Source organism: Bombus vancouverensis, chromosome 1 (assembly GCF_051014615.1).
Source record: "Bombus vancouverensis nearcticus chromosome 1, iyBomVanc1_principal, whole genome shotgun sequence".
Taxonomy (NCBI): Eukaryota; Metazoa; Arthropoda; class Insecta; order Hymenoptera; family Apidae; genus Bombus; species Bombus vancouverensis.
This window is the reverse complement of record NC_134911.1, coordinates 22,266,379-22,291,122: the sequence shown is the minus strand read 5'-3', so window position 1 is coordinate 22,291,122 and position 24,744 is coordinate 22,266,379. Positions and strand designations below refer to the sequence as shown.

The window sequence follows — 24,744 nt, the reverse complement described above, 5'->3', positions numbered from 1 at the left end:
AATTTAACATTTATTTTGTAAATAGGATTGGAAATTAAAAATAAAAATCATAAAAAGAGAAATCTCATTAATTAAAAATGCTTAATTAATATTGAAACATGTTTAAACATATGTATATTATACATGTGTTGTATAATATAATACTTCTGAAGTTAACGCTACTTCGTTATTGGTGCTTCTGTATGACGTGGTCTTAAAACGAACTGTCAAAGTACGAAACTCGCAGTTGAAGTTATGTTTACATAAACGTGATTAAGCACTATTTTATAGCCGAAATAGATATAAAAACAAATTAAACAATATCTTTTATAAAATAATCGTGAAACATGGTTTACGTATCAAATGGTAATGAAGCTAACATGAGTGAAATTTCTAACATTGTATAATGAAAATTTTTTATAAATATTATATATGTAATTAAAGCGTTTGTTGTAAATACAATCATAATTAATAAATTTTCAGATGGAAGCGTCTTATGTGGTACTCCATTGCATTTAAAAGTGTTTAGATTTTTCACAGGTATAATTTTCATGGTTATAATGTTGTAAGTAACCTATAACATTTCCTATGATTTATTAAATTGATAAGGAAGCAGATGCGTAATTGAATAAATTATTTTTATAGTTTTAAAACATTAATCAATCCTAATATGAACAAATATGGAAGCGAATATACAAGAGATTATAGACCTGGATCTGGGTAAAATTATAATTTTTAATATAACCGTAAACAAAATTTTATATTTTGGACATAATGTTAATATCATGTTTTCATATGTAGTCCACCACGTCCACCAACTCGTAGATTAGGAAGACCTAACACAGGACATACTGTTGATATTCCATTTGGAGGATGTAGTAGTTGTGCTAGATAAAATAAAGGCAAACCTTTACAACAGTAAAGTAATACCATTTAAAAATTTTTACGTGATTGCTATAATTATAACATGTTCAAAAATGAAATTACTTAAGAACTTGGAAATTTTTATAATGAGAAGATAATGGGCAGACATCTTGAGAATAATTTTATTAAATGTATTAGATTATTTTTAAAAATGTTATAAACCATTATAAATATATCACACATTAAACATGCATTAAAAAAATAAATGAACTTTCTATTGCAAATTAATTTGTATGTACATATATATAATTACAAATTTATAGATACGGTATTATGTTAAGTCTGGTATATTTCCTGCAATATACAAATATGTAGTTATATGCATATAGCTGCAATATGTAAATACATAGCTGCACATAGTGATATTTAAAATTAAAAATGTGTTCATAGAATTAGGACTGCAAATACATAAATTTTTTATATTATTGTTATTTGATTTTTGTAATCAGACCAGCTGCAATAGTAGTTCCTTCTACACGTAACATAATTCTACCCAGTTGTTTGATATCCTTATATAATTCCATACAAACTGAATTTTGTGTTGTAATCTCAATAATAGCACTTGAATTTTTTGGTAAACAGCGTGGTTTCTTTTTTATCATTTCACCAGTACTCCTATGAAGTTGCGCTACTAATTTTGTAATAACAGCTGGTTGAACTAAAGATTGTTGATGAATTATTACAGGAAGACCTTTCATAATAGGTATTTTCACTGCAAATACAACAACATGTGCTTGGAAACGTGTTGTTACAGGAACTGGATTTTGAGGATTACAAATAATATCTCCAATCCCAACGTTTTGTTGATCAATTCCAGATAATATTAAAGAAACTTGATCTCCAGCAAATGCGTTTGTTATAGATACTTCATCTATTTGTAAACCTAAAAATTAATGTCACAAACTTTAATTGCAGGTATCCAAATATATATAAGAAAATCATACATGATTGACATACCTTTAATCACTGCAGTTTCATTTCGCGGTAATACTAGAACTTTATCACCTAAAGCTACCATGCCTGTTTCTACGTGACCAGACACACAGAATCCAGATCCTGTGCCTTTAAATATATCGTTAACCGAAAATCGAAATGGTTTATCTATATGGCGTTCAGGACACTTGAAATTATTAATAACGTTGACTAATGTAGGTCCTGTATACCTGCATGATTATACACAATCACAATTAATACATTATTTTATTTTAAACATATATGTTTTAAATAAATATTTAAATAATTATACCAATTAGATAAAGGTTCTTTAGGCTTTGTTAATATATTTTCACCAGATAGACCACTACAAGGAACAAAAGTAACATTATCCTTGAACCCAGCTTGTTTCAAGAATACACTCATTTTGCTTACTATTTCATCAAATCTCTCCTTTGACCAGTCTACTGTATCTAATTTATTTATTACTACTGTCAACTGTGATATACCTGTAACAAAAATTAGTCATTGTTGAGAAATTGAATAATTTCTCAATTCCACGTGAAAAATTTGAATACCTAATGAACGTAATAATAGTGCATGTTCTCTAGTTTGACCTCCACTGTCAAAACCAGTTTCAAATTCTCCTCTAGTAGCATCTACTACTAACAAAGCTACATCAGCTTGAGTAGCACCAATAATCATATTAGGTATGAAATCCTTATGCCCAGGTGCATCTAATAAAGTAATACATTTTGTTTCTGTTTCAAATTTAGAATGACCAACATCCATAGTAATTCCACGTTCCCTATTAGAAGAATATACAGAAATCAATTAATACTAAAAGAGTCTATTGACTTTGTTTCCATTAATTACCTTTCTTCTCCTGTTTCATCAAGGACCCATGCATAAGCAAATGATTGTTTCCCTATTTTTTTACTTTCTTGTTGATATTTGTGAATTAATCTTGTTGGAACTTCTCCTAACTCGCATAAAAGTCGTCCTAATAAAGTACTTTTACCAGCATCTACATGACCAACCACAATTAAATGTAATTGTTCCTTGCTGTCTCCTCTTTTATCTTTATAAATCTTTGCAACATCTTTTTCTTCATTGAATTTTATTTTAGGATCCAAGTCAGGTGTCTGATGTCCTGATACTGGGGACTGACATCGCGGGCTATTTGCGTTCGAGAAAGCTGCTCTTTTTTCCTTCGAAACTATATTTTCCTTTCTTTTTACTTCTGGACTATTATAATCAGAATATGGGCTTTGAGAGCGAGGACTCTCAGTACGGGAATTCAATAGATCAGTATTTTCAGTCCCGCTTATATTAAAGCCTTTTACAACAGATCGTTTCCCAGCGGGAATAATTTTCACATTGGAAGGTGTTGTAGCTTGAAATGTATATTTGGATGACAATTTTTTACCTATCATAAAATTTATTGTAGGCTATTGTTATTTTGATATTAAATATAAAAAGATGTGTAAAAATTTTAATATAAACATATATTATATTAGTTCAAATATTAAAAATACATTTTGAGTTTAAAAATTCACAATTTTCGCTTTAAAACTTCGGAAACAATATTTACATGAAAATAGTACTTTACAGTAAATATATATAGTCATATAAATAAAAGGAATTGATTTTTAATATATCATATTACGTCATCTTACATATATATCAATTGTGACTTTTCATATATATATATATATGTATACGTATATATTCATAAAATTTATAATTCAACCTTACATTCATTGAAATATTTAATTATGACATTTTTTACCACAGAAACTTTGCATCTAATTCTAAATCTGTATGTTACTATATATTTTGTTAAGTACGAGTGTAAGGAACTGAAAAATTAAATCTTTTTATTGTTTTATGATGTTCTTGTTGAGGTTTAAGAATTGGCTTTTTCAATTTCCATGTTCTGCACAATGTTCTACCAAATAAAGATACGTTTTTTTTGGTATATGGAAGTTTAACATATCTAAGATAACTTAAATTTAATTTTGTAGGTAGCGTAACATATGGAATTTCAATATTTTCATTAGAAATCTGTAAGGTTGAAATAGGAATGACGTTGTGAATGTCTTCTAATACTTCCGATTTTGTATGACAATCACCATTTGTAGCTAAAAATGTGGTTTTTTTCAAAGTAGAATTTAAATCAATGATCCAAGGATCTGGTGATGGTGTTCGAGTACCACTTACATTTAATACTGGGTCATTTTGTGACTTTTCACTTTGCGAGTTACTTTCAATAATAGTGTTAGGATAATCTCTTGAAAAGGCAAATGCACTAAATAAACTTTGTTCAAATGAATCCATAGAATCATCTGTCTTTCTATCATTTAATATACTACCATCTATATCTTTTTGAGCAGTAGGTAAATCTAACTGTGTATTATTTATATCACTACAGTCATCTTTCTTAATTGATAATTTTGGTATTATAAAATTTGTCTTAGGCGACAAACTTTTTTCGTTAGAATTTGAATTATCAATTAAACTGCTATTTTTTCGTAAATGATGTGCTGTTAAATCAGCTAAGGTTTTGAATGCTACTGAATCCGAATTATTTTTGAAAGATGTAGAACTTGACAATGGGGAATTAACAAGATTACTAAACCCAGACAAAGAGGAAAATCTCATAGGAGAGTTACTAATAGCTAAGTCTTTGAAACTTTCTAAATTATTCATGAGACATACATTCTCGTTAGTACCTTCAATATTCTCTTGTTTGTTAAATGATAATTTGGGTATAATGAATGAATTAGACTGAGGCTTAACAGATGCAGCATCTTACCTTACCAATGGATGCAAAGACAATACATGAAACAAAAAAATTATAGGTTAAGAAATAATACTATGAAGTTATTTACTAATAAAAATATTATAATGTTGATAAATGATATACCTGGGTATGGTTCTAAATTATCCTTATTAGCCATAGATGAACCTAAAATAATTAAATTACTTTATAAAATATAAAAGGAATATTAAAAATATACATATATATATAATACACATACCAGTAGCAGTTTTTGGAGAAGATTCTTTTAATATTAAATCAAGGGCTATTTTAACATCAAAATTTGATTGAATAATTTTCTTTTTGATCTCAGAGTCAGGTACTGTGTCTCCTATAACATTTTTTATAGGTTCCATGCATGACATGAGCTTGCCCAATTCGATGTCTGTAAGTGTTACATTTTCATCGTTGAAAGATATTGGAAGTTCCTCATTATCTTCGTTGTCTTCTATTATATCTGGTTCCGTAATAAAGGATGCAATATTTTGTTGCTTACTTCGATCAAATAAAAATTGTTCAGCTGCAATTTAAACCATGAATATTTAACACCACATCAATTGCATAAAATCTGATACGTTGAATACATATTTAACAGAAGTACCACTAGGAGATACACAGTAGTCATCTTCTACAGAATGTCCATAGACATCATCGTAACCTTCGTATTCTGTAAAGAATATGTTACGTTAAATAAACTCTTTAAGTTTAATCAACAGTTTAATAATATTTAAATAAATAAAATTATCGTGCATTTATTTTCTTTTCGTGTACCTTCTGAATAATTCATGCATCGTACATCGCGATGACGAGACATTTTATAAACTTTGTGCAAAAGATTGCAATAAAAATACGATAAAAAGATAGCCTTTTCTACTTTATTATTTATAATCTTCCATGTTACACAGAATAGATTCAGCTACAGCCACGGTTTATGTGACCGTGAGGTAAGCTAAATTCCGCCATCTACATTGACAACGTTTAACAAAATAACCGAATTTTCATATGTTATCCGATATTATGTTAATTACGCATAGTATATTCGTCGCGTGGATATAATTTCACTAATGTATTATCACTAACATTATCAGTAACATATTTTACTTAAACTGTCTTTTACTTTCGTTTAAAAAGTATAAATAGCGTAACATGTATTAATACCAGTCAGTATATGTAAGTATATGAGCCTCATTTATAATTGCATGATTCTTTTTGCCGTTATTTCAACAGAAAATAATATTTTTTATAAAATATACACTATTTTACATTAAACTAAATAAAATTAAGAATATACTAGTATTATCTGGTATTACATAGAACATATACATCATAGAATGCATAGAGAATAAGAATAAAAATATGTTAATATTCTTGATATCAATTTTAATCTCAGAGAAGTATAGTTATATCATTTTTATTTTATTTATTTGCTTATATACATAGTTATCTAAATATTAAAATACTTCAAATATTTTGCAAATTCGACTCAAATTAACTAGTATTCAGATAAATAAACTTTGAATTTGAAACATAGAATATTAAAAGTAGGCTGTAAACTTATCAAAATTAAAGTAATAAATTTTGAACCACTTATAATGGTGCCAAGCCACGCCCATGAGATAACATTCCTGGCTTATTGTACATATATATATATATATATACATACTTGCAGGAAACAAGTTTAGTTCTTTCATTGCTGATTGAAGATCATTTTAATCATTTTGGGAGATATACTTTAACATAACAGACAAAAAAGATGACTTCAGAACTTCCATCTACATTAAAACATCTATTTAGGTATATATTTCTATATAAATATTTAACTTATTTTATAATATAGGATTAATATAATCTTGGTATTTATTTCATTTCTAGTTATATTGATGATCATAAAACAGAGTATATAAATGACTTAAAAGAAGCAGTAGCTATAAAATCTGTCTCAGCGTGGCCAGATCACAGAAATGAAATAATTAAGATGATGAAATGGGCGGAAATGAAATTAAAAAATCTTGGAGTCACTACAGAATTGGCAGATGTAGGAAAACAAACTCTTCCAGATGGAAGTGTAATTCCTCTCCCACCTGTTTTGTTAGGAACTCTAGGGTCTGACTCTGAAAAAAAGACTGTTCTTATATATGGACATTTAGATGTTCAACCAGCATTAAAAGAAGATGGCTGGGATACTGAACCATTTACTCTTGTTGAGAAAAATGACAAATTATATGGACGTGGAAGTACAGATGATAAAGGCCCTGTACTTTGTTGGATTCATGCATTACAGGCTTATAAAGCTATTGGAACAGATATCCCTGTTAATCTCAAGGTATTTTTAATTGTAAATTTTCTATATGTTTTCTATATGTTAATATATTTCTATATGTTGATTTATTCAATTATAAACTTTCTATATGTTATTTTGCAATTTCATTTATTATATATTTTTTTATTGTTTAATTGTTGTAGTTTGTCTTTGAGGGTATGGAAGAAAGTGGTAGTGAAGGATTAGATGACCTTCTTTTAGCACGAAAAGATACATTTTTGCAAGGTGTAGATTATGTGTGCATATCTGATAATTACTGGCTGGGTACCAAAAAACCTTGTATTACGTATGGCTTAAGAGGTATCTGTTATTTCCAAGTGGAAGTAACTTGTGCTGTTAAAGATCTACATAGTGGTACATTTGGTGGATCTATACATGAAGGAATGGCAGATTTAATATATTTGTTAAATACATTAGTTGATGTAAATGGGAAAATTTTAATAGATGGTATTTATGATAATGTAACAAAAATTGTGGAAAAGGAAATAGAATCCTATAAAACAATAGAATTCGATGTTGCTGAATTCAGGGGCTCTGTTGGAACTAGTAAATTAGCTCATGAAGATAAAGTAAATATTTATAATTGAACTTACTACTGATATATTTTATACATTATTACATATATAGTTATACATTACATTATATTATATTGTTAGATTCAATTATTGATGCATCGGTGGAGACAGCCCAGTTTATCACTTCATGGAATACAAGGCGCATTTAGTGAGCCAGGTGCAAAAACTGTTATTCCAGGAAAAGTTATTGGTAAATTTTCAATTAGAATAGTACCAAATATGACTCCAGAAGATACTGTACAAAAAGTAACAGCATATCTAAACAAAAAATGGGCTGTCAGAGGTAGTCCAAATAAATTCAATGTCAGTATGTATCATGGAGGAAGAACTTGGTCTGAAAATCCTGATCATCCAAACTATGTAGCTGGTCGAAAAGCTACCAAGCATGTTTATAATGTAGAGCCTGATTTATCACGCGAAGGAGGCTCAATTCCGGTTACTTTAACATTCCAAGAAGTAACAGGCAAAAACGTACTACTCTTACCAGTTGGTGCTGGTGATGATGGGGCACATTCCCAGAACGAAAAACTGGACATTCGTAACTATATCGGGGGCGTAAGTATTTTCATTGACGATGGTATAATTTGTTGTAACGGTTTTACTTAAACTTAAGGATATTTTATTTTTGGTTTAGACTAAATTACTTGGAGCTTATTTGTACGAGATAGCTCAACTGTAAGGTACATATATATTGAAAACATAAGTAAAATGTGGGTTTATATTGATGTACTCAAGAATTTATTTTCTTCTTACAATACAATATACAAATAAAAATTTGGAGGGAACGGAAGTTATAAAACGCTATTTTGCGACTTACATGTATCTTTTTTCTCAAGTGAATACAAAACATCTTTAATAAAATATATATTTAGATATCATTGTTTCTGTTATTCTGGTTTTATTTTCAATACCCAAGCTGGTTGTCCTTTATCAAGTTCTGCTGGTAATGATACAATCAATTTTTCTTTACTTTGTTTCCACTGAAATTGAAAATTAAAGTTATTATTTTATCCAATTATATTTAATATTACTATTTGTGTAATATGAATTTAATATCTATTCAAAACATAGATACATACTCTAATTAGTAATTTAGATCCAAGTACTGAAATTTGTGTACTAGGAGATATTTTAAGCGATCCTAAATATAATAAACCTTCATTTGGCCATTCAAGGATTATAGCATAAATTTGTTTTATGTTTTTGCTTTGTGTATACCAAACGGTATTAGATAAAGTATCATTTTGTGTTATCCAAGGTTTGGTATTGTAAATAGCTTCTCCATTTATCTTTAACCACACACCTAATTGCATAAATTATATTTGGAACAAATTTACAATTACAAATACAAATAAGTACATTCTTGCGTTGGAGAATATACCCATTCCACGTAATCTTTCTTCGAATATTGGGCTAATAATGCCATCCTTTGTTGGTCCAACATTCATTAATAAGTTTCCTCCACAACTTACAGTAATTGCTAATTCTTTGACCAATTCTGATAAAGTCAAATATTCTGATAAAACAGCATTCCTACGAAATCCCCAAGATTTTCTATCAATTGTCATGCAGTTTTCCCATTTATGTGGTAGAAGTACTCCTAAAGATCTCAAAATACAAGTGAAATAAAGAAGCAATATAAATTTCAAGCATGTATGTTGGTTATACTAAATTGAATTTACCAGGATTATAACGATCAGAACATGTGTAAAAATCACCATGATGACATGGTATATTTTGTCCCCATCTATCATTTACTACAACTGTATCTTTCACAGGACTTTCATTGTACAACCAAGCCAAAAATTCTTTTGATTTCCAATAAACATCTGGTGCTTCCCAGTCGCCATCAGACCATACAATTTCTGGTTTATATTTTTCTACTACTTCGTGTAATTCAGGAATTATCTTTTGACGAACAAAAATTTGGGTTGTAAAATTGTTATCTTTATCAGATAAATATAGAGGATTATACCATTCATACAAAGAATGGTAAAGACCAAATCTCAAATTAGTTGAATTTCTTATTGCTGTAGCCAATTCACCTAAAAATCATTAATTACAGATACAAAATAATTTAAACAGTAAAAAATTCAATTTAATAATTACCTATAAGATCTTTTTTTGGTCCTACATCTGCAGAGTTCCAACTGAACGAATATTTTGAAGGCCATAATGTATATCCCTCATGATGTTTGCTTGTTAATACAACATATTTTGCACCTGAAGCTTGAAATAATTCACTCCATTGCGTTGCGTTAAAAAATTCAGCAGTAAATTCATGAGCAAAGTCTTGATATGTAAAACTAGGCGGATACCTTTGTTTCATAAAGTCACGGTATTTAGTATCAATCTGTTCTTCTGAAAATGAAAGTTTGTCTTGAATTCTTTATAAATTTATATCATTTTGCAAAAAGTAAAGAATTTTGACTGAAATAAATAAATAATAATATAAATTTGGTTGTAATTAATAGTAATAGTGATAAAAATACCTTTCCAATTATTCCAAAACCATTCAGAGCCAAAACTAGGAACACTAAAAACACCCCAGTGAATAAAGATACCAATTTTTGCATCATCATACCAAGTTGGAAGCGGACGTCTATCTAAACTATCCCATGTTGGAGAATACTGGTTTATTTCTGTTTTTATAGGCCAAAGTGTTTCATGGCTTTTTATATCTGTCGTTTCTAATACATATTGATTTCTCCCCCACGTTGTATATATCATTGAGGAAATGAATAAAATGTAACTTTGTAAAATCATTGTATTGAACAGTATTTATACTATTTACTGCAAATAAATTATGGAAAATATTTACACAAATATTCATACTTTATCACATAAAAGATTAAAGATTAAGGTGGAAACCCGCTTATCGATTCTGATTTCATTTAATTTATGATAAGATTGAATAACATGAATTAATTAATTTTTTTTATTTGTCAAATTTGTTGTTTCATTATAAAATATGTTAAAATAATTGATATAGATATAATATATAAGTGAATTATTATGAATATAAAATCAATACTTAAAATAAGGGCGATAAATGTTCATAAAATTACCCTTTGTTATGTTTTTTAAAAATCTTATAAATATATTTTATAAAATAGAGAAAAAATATTCATTTTGATATATGCTTCTGACATATGTACATAGTATGTAGTCGTTGATATAAATTTCATGAAATAATCTGATTTTATTAAACCGGTAGCCATGTTGACTACTGCAGACAAATGAAAAATTTAAAAAAGTACATTGAACACTTTACCATAATACTAATAAAGCAAGCTACGAACAAAACAACTAAATATTTTGTTATTAATTATTCTATTATAAGTTCATTTTAATATTGATCTTATCTACTGCCCAATAATGTGTCATCAAATTGTGTCAATGTCACAGGATTTCGGCAAATTCGTCTGAGTGTGATAAATTGATAACAACATTAAAATTTTGCACGTATAATACGGCAAATACGCTTTTGTGAATTTATAATATCTGTTGTAAGTAATTGTTTTTGTAAAAATTCTTTTTGAAAAGTATATACAGCGAATTAGAAGTTAGAATATGAAACTTTAAATTTGCCGATATCTTTTAGAATCAATAAAATTCATCATGTCATCTTGGATTCCGATGGAATCTAATCCAGAAGTAAGAATTTGTATTTTCATCATAATCATTAAAATGAAAAATATATATGTATAATATCTTTTTACATAATTTCATTTCTTTGTTTTAGGTTATGACAAAGGTAAATCATAATGATTTTCCATTATTGATATTGATATTTAATCTTGTAATTATGTTATAAATAAGTCTTACATTTTATTTAAAGATTAAAGACAATACATCTATTTATGTATTAAATGATTTATTTATATTATTGTAAAGTAAACTTGTTAATAATTTTGTAGTTATTAAACTTTATAATTCAAAGATTTGTTTTACAGTTTTTACATAAATTAGGCGTAGCAAAAGATTGGTCTGTTGTTGATGTTTATGGTCTGGAACCTGATCTGTTGGCACTTGTACCTAAACCAGTTGTTGCTGTTATTTTGCTATATCCTTTATCCAAAAAGGTTTCAAAATAAAGATTATATTATTACATCTTATTACATAAAGATCGTAGATCTAATAACTTTATGTGACTTAGGGTGATAATAGCTTAGAAGACAAAGAATCAGAAGAAGAAGATGTAAGTATTCCTAAAGATCCAGAAGTTTTTCATATGAAACAGTACATTCATAATGCCTGTGGTACAATCGCATTAATTCACAGTGTTGGCAATAATCGAGACATGTAGGTATTTCGTTAGAAGTACAGAATATTCATTTGTTTTTCAACAGACATATGTTGTAAATTGTTCAATTTATTTTTGCAGCATAGATCTTCAGGACGGTTTCCTAAAAACCTTTTTAGATGAAGCGAAAAATCTTTCTTATATGGAATGTGGGAAGCTTTTAATGGAGTCGGACGGTATTAGTATCACTCATAAAGATGTGGCACAAGAGGGTCAAACAGAGGTATGATTTTCTTGCTTTTTGTGTACTTACAGAAATGAGTACTAATCGAAAGTATTTGGTAGGTACCAAGCGATGAAATACCAGTGTACCATCATTTTGTAGCACTTATACACAAAAATGGAGTATTATATGAATTAGGTGAAAATTTTAATACTGCTGTATATACTTATATAATTATTTACTTAGTAAATAATTGTATAAATACTAATCTATAAGAATATCATATTATTTACATATGGGATTTTTTAGATGGACGTAAACCTTCTCCTATTAATCATGGTACAACTAGTCCAGAAACACTGTTAGAAGATGCAGCACGTGTTTGTAAAGAATATATGGCTCGTGATCCAGAAGAAGTGTGTTTCACAGTTCTTGCTCTTGCCAATAGCGATGCAGGAGCATTGTAACTCACTAAATACAATGTAGCATATCCATTTTAAGATAACTTTTGAAATAATTTATTTTATACATTATACATGTACATCTGCTTTTTATATTGCATTTATTAACATTTGCTTATTACTGTATTATAATATGGATATTCGCGATATAAGTACGTATCAAATGTAAAACATATCTATTTCATCGAATGATAAAACCATAAAAAATAATTAAAATCGCATAAAAGCGAAACTTCAATAGTTTTATATCTTTTATACTGATTTTATTATATCATTTTTTTATACTATTTTTTGACGAATAAATGTGACGCAAATATTTTCATAAATTTTGATTAATAAGATATGAATATAAATATATATATATATATATCACTATCAATAAGTATATATCAATCTTATAGTAGTAGTTGTGTGATATTTGTTTGTATCGTTGTTTATAAATATTCGCTCTAAGCAACTAAAAATATGTGTATCTGTACTTGCTATACTTATTAAAAATGTTTTTTCTAGAAAAAACGAAATGCATCTAGTATTCAAATTTATTATACAATAATTCCTACTTCTATGTCAACTATTTTTAAAATTAACATTATTATAAAAAATAATTTGTACAATTTAATTATCTTTAAAAGCTTAGATTGTTCAGCTTTCTACGTTGTATTATCATGTTAATGACTCATGTATTTCAATGAAATTTTTCCAAAACCTGGATGTAGATAAATAATTGTTTTTGACCTTGTAAAGCAAACCATTCATATCGTGGATAGATGTTTACGACAATCAACGTGTATACGAAGTACGTGTATACAAAACATTTGATAATCCTTGTATAGTTAATATATTTTTGTTTTGTCTATTATCTGAGGTCGAAAAACCTGTCGGTCACTGACCAGAACCTAGTAAAAGGCCTAGTTATTTTAGATCCTCCTCTGAAAGTGAGCATCTTGGCTCCACTCTCTAAATAGTAGCCTAAAAAAACACGAAATAGATCCGTGATTGTTTATTTACTATATCTTCCTATTTCTTGCATGATATGTTAAAATTATAAATAAAACGGGGGACAAAAACTTAAAAAATAACATCGTTGCAAATTATTATCGCTTTGATTCGAAATGAAGTAATTGAAGAATGTATACAAAATGAGGATATCGATAACAAACGATTAGTGTGCATTAGTCATTGTTAGTCATCTCAGTCTGTTTTAGGAAAAATTTTGCGGTGGAAAATTTTCTACGATCACTGAATCGTTTGATCTTTTTATGGGAAAAACGATACATAATGTCCAATAAATTTCTCAATATGTTGCGAAGGACGAGACGATGCACATTTTCTTTCATACCGGCTAATTCTTTAGCGACCCTATTACGTAAGGATGTTTCAATTGTGAACGATATAAGCGTGCTGTGTAATAATTAAAAAATATATCAAGAGTGCACAATAGAAATAACCTATTAAAGTAAGGAGTCTCGCATTGTTCTTTATTGGTTTTTTTTTCGAAATTTTCCTTTAATTATTTTCAATAGACGATAGATAAAGAAAAAAAGTAACCACTGCACAATATATTTCACAACTTTTTGGTTATTAAATTAGAAATTGTAATTACTTTGTTCTTTTAAAGGATGATCAACGTCGAATTAATTTCCGAGGCAAAAACGATTCGGGAATCCCCAATAAGGAATTTCCAATCGGAGGTAACAGGATCTTATTACACTTGTACAAATATAGAATTCGATAGTGGTAGGCAAAGAATTCTATTAGTTCAACTCGATTTACTTGGACAAGCGCTACGTCATTGGAATGGAAAATTTGGAACGAAAAGATAGAAAGATAAAGCGTATTTCTTGCAGAGCTGGAAAAATAGGTCTTTTCTGACAAAAGGTACATGTCTCGTTCATAGACCATAAAAATAATAAAAATAATAATGGATCTAGGATTTACAAAATCGAATTTAAAGTGGAATAAAACTTTAAAATGAGACGTATATACGTATAAACAAACAAAAACGCTATCAATACGTTATCAATAAAAGTATGATCGATATACGCATACCAAGCGTTATCACTTGAAAATGTAATATTAACATTAATCTGTCGAATGACTGATGCGTGAGTGATGACTACTTCTACATTTTCATAAATAATAGCTTTTTTCCAATTCCACGACAATTGTACATAATACTTTCACCGATAAAATGTGAATGATAAAACGTGTAGGTTGACTTTTTCAAACTACATCGTATATCAGTATCATCGATAAAATTCTCAACGAAGACAATTTATTAAATCTGCATGGTCAAGATATAATCGGACAGTAAAGTAGCTGCATCGCATTATCGCTTTGACAGTGTCAGATTGTAAAACTATTATATACACGAATTCTATCTGATCGAGTAAGTATAATTCATTAATTGTAATAAGACTAATAGTTTCCGAAGAATTTCCAAGTTTAGGATAATTTTTTTGAGATTGATAATTCGCGAGGAATTATTAAGAAACATTTCCCTTTTGCGTTCTAAGTTTAATCCTTTGTCGATGTAATTTATTAAAGGTATAACAAATAATTTTATCTTTGTTTAATTTTTTGTTTTAGGAAAATTACGTATTATATAAGACAAGGATAACATACATTTAGGGTATCAACGAAACTTTTATTCACGAATGTTCATATTTTTATGAACATAACTAACAAAGATGCAACTTGACAAGACATTTGTTTATCCATTACGTATTATAATATATTTGCGGTATTTTATATATTTTTGCACGTTATACGCATTTTGTGCATTTCTGTACTTCCAAAATTCCCTACAAATGCATAAACGGTCACAATTCTACGACAAGCGTGCTATTATTTCACTTTAGGTTAGGTATCTCATTCTCCGCTTCAACATAGTGTCCGTTAGATTCTAATGACACAGTCAACTATCAAAGTCTCAGAAATTAACGAAACATGTCATGCACAGGTACTTATATTATGCATTCGTCCATGGCTGGTTGGATTTAAGGTCGTCCCACGCCCATAAAAATGTTATTATACGTGTACAGCCTCGTTTCTGCCTACCATAGTCTGTATATCAGGTACGAGAAGATACAGTTGGACAAATTATTCGTTAAACGGATGTGACTGATATATCGATAAATCCTTGCGGCAGACACAAGCAAACCAGTTTGATCCTCTTATCGTAGATATTTTATCGAGTGGATAGAAAAATTAGGAAACGTTGGGAAAGAGAGGAATAATTCGTAAAGGTATGTTTTATTACTACACAAAGATGAACACGCGATGCTACGCTGATAGTACTTGAAGGCATTCTAATACATGATAAGAGCGTAATAGGAACTTGGATTGGTTATTATTCGCACGCAAAGTGGTAATCCAACGTGATTATATCGCACGCGATAGCTCAGGCGAACATTGAACCAGCTAAAAAGGTTCTTCTGGAGGTCGAAGAGTCCTTAAAATTTGTATTCGTGCCGCAAGTATTATACTGTGCATATGTGGTTTACAATACCGAAGAAGATGTTCATGAGCTCGCAGAATCTTTAACGAGATCGTTTTTTTTATTTTCTGTTTGATTCGCTATAAATTCGGCGATTAACTCGAATTGTTATATAAGAGCTAAGGGATGAAAATTCGTAACGCTTCGTCATCGAAGAGATACGAACTTAAATACGAAGTTCTTAAAAAATATAAATTTCCAAACAAATTAGAAATGAAAGAGTAAATTCCTTGGTAAAAGAACGAATTCTTAATTCGCAGATCTTAAAGTACGGATTTCCGAGAAAACCAAATCCGATATATCCGATCGATAAAACCTTTTCGAAAATCTTCGATTAGAAATTTCTCTAAACTAATACGCGGAACACTTGCACGACGATTTTTCTAAATCGATACGTAGGACAGAAACTGTTAACGGAAGAAGTGGAAAATCAAACGCTATGAGAAGATCAATTCCAACGGGACCAATAATCGATAAGATCTTTTGGAACGTCGTAAATTATAAATTTCCGAAAAATATTGCGAATCCGTAGAACGCGAGTGTTTAGAGAACGAAAAGTTGGTCGAAAATAAACAATTTCTTAATATCTCGATTTAACAATTTTACAAATGTGTCCTGATCCCTCGATATGTCGATCCCTCAATTTCCTAATTTCTTCGATCATCACGATGTTTCCGAGAAATTCGAATCGCTCGAGATAAAATATCACAAACATATAGAAACGTTAGTTCGATCGAGGCAGGCTATTCGAGCATGTTTATGGGTCAGAATCACGTAGACGCGAGAAAGAAATCTGACCCTGACTTGATCGAGGTGTTCCGGAAGCAAATTTTCCAGTGGTTGAATGTCTTCATCGACCCCGGGCAGGCTGATAAGCGCGTGTATACAGAGTGTGAATGTATACACAGACAGAGTTCGCGCCATCACGGACGAAATTCAGCAGCCGTGAGCATTTCGCTGACGATGATAGGCAAGAATGACACCGGTTGGGAGACAAGCAGCGGCAAAGAGTATTAGCAAGTAGCGAGCGGTCTTTGGTGGTTGGTTCGAGCGTTCTCAGTAGCACGACTCCGTTTCAGTCGCGCGGAAGCAGCCGACCGTTGCACGTGTTCACGGACCGGACGATAACCGCCACCATCTATGGGTTACCAGTACCCATTCTCACATCTGGATACTTTGAATTGACCACGAGAAAGTGAGTACCGGTTCTTTGTCATCTCTTCGTATGTAAACTGTCGGTTATAAGTATCAGGACATTTAAATTCTCTTCTACGATAATCGATCAACTGATAGATCAGCGAATTTGACAAGATGCGAGTAGCAGGTCATAGATCTTTCGTAAGTTTGTATAGCTTTAATTTTTCTTATTTCGTATATTATTTATCGTATGTTATTGCTACTTTTTTTTGTTGTTGTTATTTAATGTTATTTAACGTAGCTTTTAGTCGACTAAGGTAAAATCACTCTAGCGTGATGATAGTTTGTCAAGCAGCAATATTAGTGAATCGAGTTTCAATAGTTATCGGTACAAGTTTCCGGTTGTAAATCGTAGATTCCTTTTTTATGAGTTTATTAATTCCTTCTGAAATCTTCCTCGTACAATAACGTAAGAAGTAATAATAGCAAAATGACAAGTTTACAAGGCGTAGGTTATAGAGTTTCTTCTACGAATTTTATAATTTCTCGTTGAACTTCGATTTTTTTGCCATCCGAGTTGTTGACGTCATACGAGGATGTTTTTGTCGATAATGTCCTGTAAAATTTCGTATCGATTCGATTGTGCAAGTGCTGCTTAATTTATTCCAACAAATTTCACCTTATTTAGTATGTTACGTTTTAACGCAGCGGACGAGTACAGTATGACTTTGTAGTTTAATACGTTAATGTAATAGATCTGTAATAAAATAATTCGGAGATAAAATCAGCGAAAAGCATTGAATTTGTATTAAATATCGGTAGATGTCCTGATATGACGTACGACTGCCAGTCTACATATACGTATTTATGTAGTATCGTTATACTAGATTTTTGTAAAACGACCGATGAAAAAACAACTGACAAAGATGAACCATCAAGAAGTGAAATTCGGTGTCCTTTTATAGAGAGTATTAAAACTGGATTAGTTGGGTATAATCGCAGAATCTCTTTTGCGATTAGAGGGCAATTTGAATTGGTTTAAATTGACTTAAATCGCGAAATGGTATTATTGTTATTTATTTGATAACGACGTTGTGGTTAAGGTTCAGATAAGATTTCCTAAAAAGCTTTACTCGTCTCTGTGTGTCGAGCTTTGCCTTTTTAACGTTTCCTGTATATTCGTGGTTTATCGAAACTTTATTTACGAGAAGCTTAAGTTTACTATAAGTTTACGATGCTTCATAAATCCCTCCGATAAAACGTCTCAACGCAATTCTTCCGAACTACTCGCAATACGATAAAACGTTCCAACGCAGTTCTTTGACTTTTTGAAATCCTGCGAATAACTAACTTATCGATACAACATTTGTTTTAGGTTAGGTTTGCGCGAATTCATATTCCTGCGAATGAAATTAAATTCCTCATAAATGCAACATCTGTAGTTTAACCATACTGTGTATATTGGGTCGTTCTATTATTATTTTGTTTCATTACTACAAAATGGATCGTACGTGATTCGATAAAACGATGTAAAACAAACAACGTTGCGCATCCATTATTTCCCCGTGAAACGAAAGAAACCTTCGCGACAAACTAATATTATATAACACGTTAGTTTGAACAAATAAGACGTCTTTTTCGTGGTCCTTCATAATGTCCTTCATAGAGAGCACAGATGTTTCAATCGATTTTAGTGGAGCACAAATCGATCTTAAAAAGAGTGATTGAATTATCTCTCGTTTGAACAATGTTCGTTAGGGAGATCAGTCGAGGTGAATAGCGTCGGCTGGGCTAGTTGCTCGGTTTGATTTAGAGAAGGTTTTAAATTAACCGACTTGTGATCGGGACGACGCGATTGCACCGATAAATCGTCGCTTTTTGTCGATATTATTTACGTAACTTAGGTACACGTTTCACCGTGTGAAAGATGATCGAGCGTTAGCTAAGAAAAACTGGGGCACGATTCTTTGAAAGAATATTCGATGAAAATCGAATTTTACAAAATCGTTTTACAAAGTACGACGAACACTGACAGTTGAAAATCTATGTTCTTTAACCCTGAACGAGTGTCGATCGTAACTCCGCGGAACAATGGATCGATTCTGACTCGTAGATTTCACGCTCGCTGCGATCAGACGCTTGTACTTCGCTGTTCAAATAGTATCGATCTACGAAAAATATTTTAAAATAAATTTAATTGTCACACGAGGATACAAAGTATTTTAATCGAAGGATTCGTAAGAAAAACAACTCTCGTCCACGTTCGGTTTCTTCTGGAAAAATCTTTCATTCCTCTTCCCATACGTTTCAACGTCTTTTAACAAGAGTAGTTACATCGCGAAAGAACTGTACCTAATAAAAAACGAAATTATGGACATTTATCTATAGCTATACATTTCTGTTCACGTTGAACAATTTCGGATATCTTACCGAATATTTTCAGCTTTCCGTATCAAAAAGTAGCGAAGAAGTATAAATACGAAAGAGCTGTTATCTTCGGGAAATAGTGAAAATCGAAAGTCAATGAGATATTTTACTGGTATAATATCACGGTTAATTTCGTCTCAGTTATTACTCTTTAAGATTTCGTTCTCACCGTACGTTCCGATACATTTATTCGAGCAGTTAATTATAATTCTGCGAAGGTCTCGGTAGTATCGTAGAAACGCGTAGGTTCGAATGGCATCGATGAATTAAAACTAACTGCGAAAATCATAGAACGAACGTGTTTAAACGAGCGAAGGAGACGCGCTTTTCTTTGTACACTTGCAAGTCGTTTTATGTTTATTCCACGTACGAAGTTGGTTTTGTTCGATGCTTTTGTACATATTTGAATACACAGGCGTGCATTTAATTTGGTTAAATTACACACACGAGTCGTGTGAAATATCTCGAGTGACAGTCGGCGAAGTTATGAGTCGGCTCTGTTGATGTTGACTGTTTGCATCACTGCCACCATCATTCATAAATATAATTTATGTTTACATTCCGCATTTACGATTCTCTACAGTCTATATCGTCTCGTTCGAAGAGTAACATGTCTCGAACTTGTCGATTTTGATTGTGAAAGTAAGTTATTTATCAGCATGTATTAATCAACCACTAACGAACCGATTCTAATATTCTTTGTTTAGGTTCTGTTTCTCTAGATGCGTTCGTAAAGGCACAAATTCGTATGAACTATCGACCGAATGGAAGCGTGTCTAGAGAATTTTCAAATTTAATCATCTTAAGAGAAAAGCAACGTATTTTAACACATTTCGGTCTATAATACATTTTCCATTCGTTCTTGCCTCGACAATCGTACAACTTTTAATTGTATCGTTGCCGATCCAGAATTCACTTCTGTTATTAGGTTGGTAACAAAGAGATTGCAGATTTTGTCATTACCACCTATTGACAAAATCTGCAATCACTTAGTTGCCAACCCAATAGGTGGCAATGACAAAATCCGCAACCGCTTAGTTGCCAACCCAATAGATTTGATCCACGACTATCGATATTCAAAGAAGCGAAATTATCGTTAGATAGCGATAAGTCGAAGCTTCTCTCTTGACAGTAGAACCGTGACGATCTCGTGACAGGTTTTCTTATACGAATTATGCGATACTCGCAATGGTATATGAACGATTTTATTGATATTTTCATTCAAGATTATCGATTATCTTTTTCTCAAGCTTTTATTACTGTTGCTACTTTACCTGGACAAGGATGCAGTTATACGGCAATTAAGATAAACGCGATATCTGTTACTGTTATTTAATTTCGAGACGTAGCTACCATATCGATTCCGCGTGTCAAGATTCTACGTTAATGCAAGTTGTATCTTGTACAGATAACGTTTTTCGAGGATTATGTACAGCTATCTTAACAAGGTGTAAATTGCATCAAGCATTTTTGAATTTTCAGACATACTCGAAAGCAATGCTGTCACCAGATACTCGGATTTTCGACGAAGCACAGATCTTTACTTTTCTTTCTCCTATCTTGTTCGCGTTCATAATTCTATCCGTTTATTTCAGTTAGTTTCGTCCAGTCTGTGTACAAAAATTACTCTGCTAAACTTTTTCCAATTATTTGTCATTTTAAATCTACAATTCATTTCTATTAATTCGTTTGACAAATGAAAATATGTAGGAAAATATGATCGTGTTTTTATCCGAATAAAAGTTAATGTTGATTCTACCAAAAGTATCTCTATGCAGTATCTTTGATAGTCGCATCTAGATATAACATTTTTATGGAAATGTTTCTTAACTTTAGAAATAATTCCTATACATAAATCAATACCTACTGCTATTAGTGATACTACCATGTATCACGATTATTATCACGATCATTACTACGACGAATAATGATAGAAATATGCAAATTTCTATTGTTCGCCATAATATCTTGCAAACTCCGCGAGTTAAGATCATTAACACGTTGCACTTCGTGTTTATCCTACTACGTTACGAAGCCATTGTGCCTCAGTCATTATCGTCGATGGTCCATTGTTAACGTTTGGCAATTATCCATATCGACTATCGATTCGATGGATTACCCAATAAAATTAAAAATAACATTTAATATCTAGTTTCTTTCTTTTTCGTATTTTAATCTCATCCTTGAAACGTTAATTCGATTTGCTCGTAGGAACACGAACAAATACAATTTATACGAAATTTAATGCACGGGTGTTACATTAAATATCGCGTTAATCGAACAAGAACCATTACAGTTGTTTCGTTTAACTCGCGAGAGGAACCATGTAGAATTTGCATTCGTTTAAGATACGCTCGATTATTCTCGTATCTCTTTTGTTTTCCTCGTTCTATGAAATTAATCGACAAAAGAAGCGTCTGATGAGAAATATCGATAGTTAATTTGACATTTGTGCAATCTTGGCTGATGTATCGCGACACGTGCGAGAAACGTGCTTTGTATTGCGCCGCAGCAACTTTGCATACTTTTTGAATGGATGGAAAAGAATGCAAGTTTCCTATACAAACACGTCCAAGGATAACAAGTATAATAACGAGCACGTAGGATTTCAGTCAATGATCCTGCTTATAAGAAAGTCGTATCGATATATGAACGGAAACTGAACAAGGTCGTCGAATTTTATTATATTTTCCCATAATTTTAGATAGCGACTTGTCCTTCTGTTTATTCACACGAATATTCCACGCTATTCGCGTTATTATCAAGGCGGCGTGTTCTAAATCTCTGAACAGCAATTCGTCGTTTCAGGAATTAAGTTTATCGCTCGTTCTCGTTTCTCTACGTTGCTTCTCTTCTTCGTATAATTGATATTCTGCTTATCTGGATATTTGAAAAGTTGCTCAATTAAATAACAAACGTTCGTGTACGTAAAATTTCAGATTGTCCTTGGAACTTTATTCTTATCGTAGAATATCGTGTATTTTAGCACTGGTTTGATAACTCGCTGCTTTATTTGGTTGGTAATCGACAATTAGGTGTGTCGAAAGCTACGAATATTTGTGTTTCAGTCTTAACTCTTGGTAATATTTCATTTTCACGCTACGCGTCATACCATGGTACCTTCCAGTTTATTTCGTTTATCTCCAATAGTCGCAATGCTTCGGTCACCGAAAAATTTGGAAAAAATTCACAGTCGCTTACTAACGTCTCTGCTTCGTAATTTTCCAAACTAATCCATAATCTGAACTAATGCATAATGCATAAACGAATAATTAAAAGGGTAAATTCGTGTATGCGCGAACGAAACTGAAGGATGCAAATAGATTCTACGGAAAGAAGTAGCAAAGTTAACGTTTCAAATATTTCGCGAGCCGTGCGTTTAACAAACCGCAAAATTTGTCCTTGCGACTCGTTTTGCAACGTGGAAAAATTTCTTCTTTTTACTTATCGTCGTATTAACGATTCAAGGCTCTTTAATAACGACTTCCTGTTACCTTCTGTGTCTGATATTCCGCATGATCTATCGAGATAACGCGTAGGATTCAGTAAAACGTCTGCTGAAATAATCGTGACGAAACGGACGAGCAACGAGTCAATTAGATAAAGAGATCAGAGGTGCTAGCCTAATTTCTTATCGGTTCCTTGTTAGCTGGGATTGTTGCGATGGTCAACGTCCACGGATGTTCAATAACAACTTTGCAAGAACAGTCTCGACCTCGATCGAGGCAAAAAATAAGAAATCTGTAATTTTCCTCGACGGCCACGATCATCTTTCGCGAATTCTCTTATCAAATTGACTCTTGGTATACTTATCAGAAATAGATCTTTATCACGAGAGTAATAAGCTACGCGTTAATCATCCTTCAATCTCGATCTGTAATTTGATTAGGGATATACTCGAGAATCGTTCGTGAAAGCAGCCAGATACTTACACTTTCATTTTAAAGTGTCATCCTGTTTTGCATATGAAAATATTGAAAACCGTGCGATAATCCAACTATGTATGCGCCAGTGTTCGATAATAAATAATTAAACGTGATATTCTGACTGTGTACATAGAAATGCTACATATAGAAATAATTGTAGTAAAAATTGTATGTTGAAAATGAGATGGGAATATAATATAATATAATATAATATATAAAAATATAATTTATTTGGACCAAAATATCATTATATATATATATATAATTGTAATAAAAATTGTATGTTGAAAATGAGATGGGAATATATATGTAATATAATATAATATATAAAAATATAATTTATTTGGACCAAAATATAATTATATATATATATATAATTGTAATAAAAATTGTATGTTGAAAATGAGATGGGAATATAATATAATATAATATATAAAAATATAATTTATTTGGACCAAAATATCATTATATATATATATAAAATTGTAATAAAAATTGTATGTTGAAAATGAGATGGGAATATAATATAATATAATATAATATATAAAAATATAATTTATTTGGACCAAAATATCATTATATATATATAATTGTAATAAAAATTGTATGTTGAAAATGAGATGGGAATATAATATAATATAATATATAAAAATATAATTTATTTGGACCAAAATATAATTATATATATATATAATTTTAATAAAAATTGTATGTTGAAAATGAGATGGGTATATATATATAAAAATATAATATAATGTAATATAATATATAAAATATATATATATATTCCCATCACATTTTCAACATACAATTTTTATTACAATTATATATATATATATGTATAATGATATTTTGGTTCGAATAAAAATTAACATTAATTTTGCCAAAAGCATCTGCATCTCTTTGGTAATTGAGAGAAAAGGAAACTTTAAGAGTACTAAGGGAACGTTGAAAAGCTTCGTTAGAATATTTAATCGCGGATTAGTAACAGTAGTCTTGAATTTCTAATACTTTTACCTTTTTTTCTCATGTTGCTTCAGCGTCGAGTCAGAGGACAGTGTTGTTGTAATATTTTTGAAGGGCCATTACGCGATAATGATGAAAATTATGGAGAAAATTATTTTGCTCGAACTACGTTTTGTCATATAAAATATGTTGATAGTACTATAATATTCGTCAAGTATGTGTTCACTACTTATTATACTATTACTTAAATGTGTTACCTATAACTGTAGATGGTATCGAATATACGTATTACATATACTCGTAG

At 30.7% G+C, this 24,744-nt stretch overlaps 6 protein-coding genes across 10 annotated transcripts in view; 4 read left to right on the top strand and 2 right to left on the bottom strand.

Moving 5' to 3' along the window:
- The first annotated feature begins 130 nt into the window (after positions 1-130).
- On the top strand, positions 131-1,109 carry LOC117159370 (selenoprotein K). Its single transcript, XM_033339136.2, has 4 exons — positions 131-345; positions 463-544; positions 625-699; positions 781-1,109. The coding sequence occupies exons 1-4, from the start codon at positions 327-329 to the stop codon at positions 872-874; spliced, it is 270 nt and encodes an 89-aa protein (XP_033195027.1). The 5' UTR covers positions 131-326; the 3' UTR covers positions 875-1,109.
- HBS1 (translation elongation factor EF-1alpha (GTPase) HBS1) lies at positions 1,012-5,566 on the bottom strand. 2 transcript variants are annotated; one of them, XM_033339131.2, is made up of 10 exons: positions 5,432-5,566; positions 5,262-5,327; positions 4,881-5,180; positions 4,766-4,807; positions 4,572-4,649; positions 2,713-3,265; positions 2,415-2,644; positions 2,150-2,345; positions 1,861-2,066; positions 1,012-1,786 (listed from the first exon to the last, which is right to left on the bottom strand). In XM_033339131.2, exons 1-10 carry the CDS (start codon positions 5,472-5,474, stop codon positions 1,332-1,334), a joined length of 2,169 nt encoding a protein of 722 aa, XP_033195022.1. In that variant the 5' UTR covers positions 5,475-5,566; the 3' UTR covers positions 1,012-1,331. The 2 variants fall into 2 exon arrangements, with proteins under 2 accessions (XP_033195022.1, XP_033195023.1); XM_033339132.2 differs by lacking the exon at positions 4,572-4,649.
- On the top strand, positions 5,488-8,433 carry Cndp2 (Cytosolic non-specific dipeptidase 2). 2 transcript variants are annotated; one of them, XM_076622801.1, is made up of 6 exons: positions 5,488-5,604; positions 6,330-6,454; positions 6,533-6,983; positions 7,124-7,549; positions 7,637-8,110; positions 8,190-8,433. In XM_076622801.1, exons 2-6 carry the CDS (start codon positions 6,414-6,416, stop codon positions 8,232-8,234), a joined length of 1,437 nt encoding a protein of 478 aa, XP_076478916.1. In that variant the 5' UTR covers positions 5,488-5,604; positions 6,330-6,413; the 3' UTR covers positions 8,235-8,433. The 2 variants fall into 2 exon arrangements, with proteins under 2 accessions (XP_076478916.1, XP_033195024.1); XM_033339133.2 differs by lacking the exon at positions 5,488-5,604 and adding an exon at positions 5,696-5,830.
- Fuca (alpha-L-fucosidase) lies at positions 8,265-10,761 on the bottom strand. The gene is made up of 7 exons (XM_033339134.2): positions 10,624-10,761; positions 10,048-10,348; positions 9,665-9,916; positions 9,238-9,600; positions 8,937-9,155; positions 8,635-8,858; positions 8,265-8,535 (listed from the first exon to the last, which is right to left on the bottom strand). Exons 2-7 carry the CDS (start codon positions 10,319-10,321, stop codon positions 8,443-8,445), a joined length of 1,425 nt encoding a protein of 474 aa, XP_033195025.1. The 5' UTR covers positions 10,322-10,348; positions 10,624-10,761; the 3' UTR covers positions 8,265-8,442.
- A 163-nt stretch (positions 10,762-10,924) lies between these two features.
- Positions 10,925-12,811, top strand: Uch (Ubiquitin carboxyl-terminal hydrolase). Of its 2 annotated transcripts, XM_033339135.2 has the most exons (8): positions 10,925-11,064; positions 11,160-11,212; positions 11,301-11,312; positions 11,512-11,640; positions 11,715-11,860; positions 11,943-12,084; positions 12,147-12,222; positions 12,334-12,811. In XM_033339135.2, the coding sequence occupies exons 2-8, from the start codon at positions 11,177-11,179 to the stop codon at positions 12,489-12,491; spliced, it is 699 nt and encodes a 232-aa protein (XP_033195026.1). In that variant the 5' UTR covers positions 10,925-11,064; positions 11,160-11,176; the 3' UTR covers positions 12,492-12,811. The 2 variants fall into 2 exon arrangements, with proteins under 2 accessions (XP_033195026.1, XP_076478951.1); XM_076622836.1 differs by lacking the exon at positions 11,301-11,312.
- Positions 12,812-16,999: 4,188 nt separating this feature from the next.
- LOC117159387 (proton-coupled amino acid transporter 2) overlaps positions 17,000-24,744 on the top strand; it is a 52,627-nt gene continuing 44,882 nt past the window's right edge. Inside the window, exon 1 of one of the 2 annotated variants that reach the window (XM_033339162.2) lies at positions 17,000-17,179. The gene's annotated coding sequence lies outside the window, so the exon portion shown is untranslated. The remainder of the gene's footprint in view (positions 17,180-24,744) is intronic. The other variant, XM_076622708.1, reaches the window with a different exon arrangement.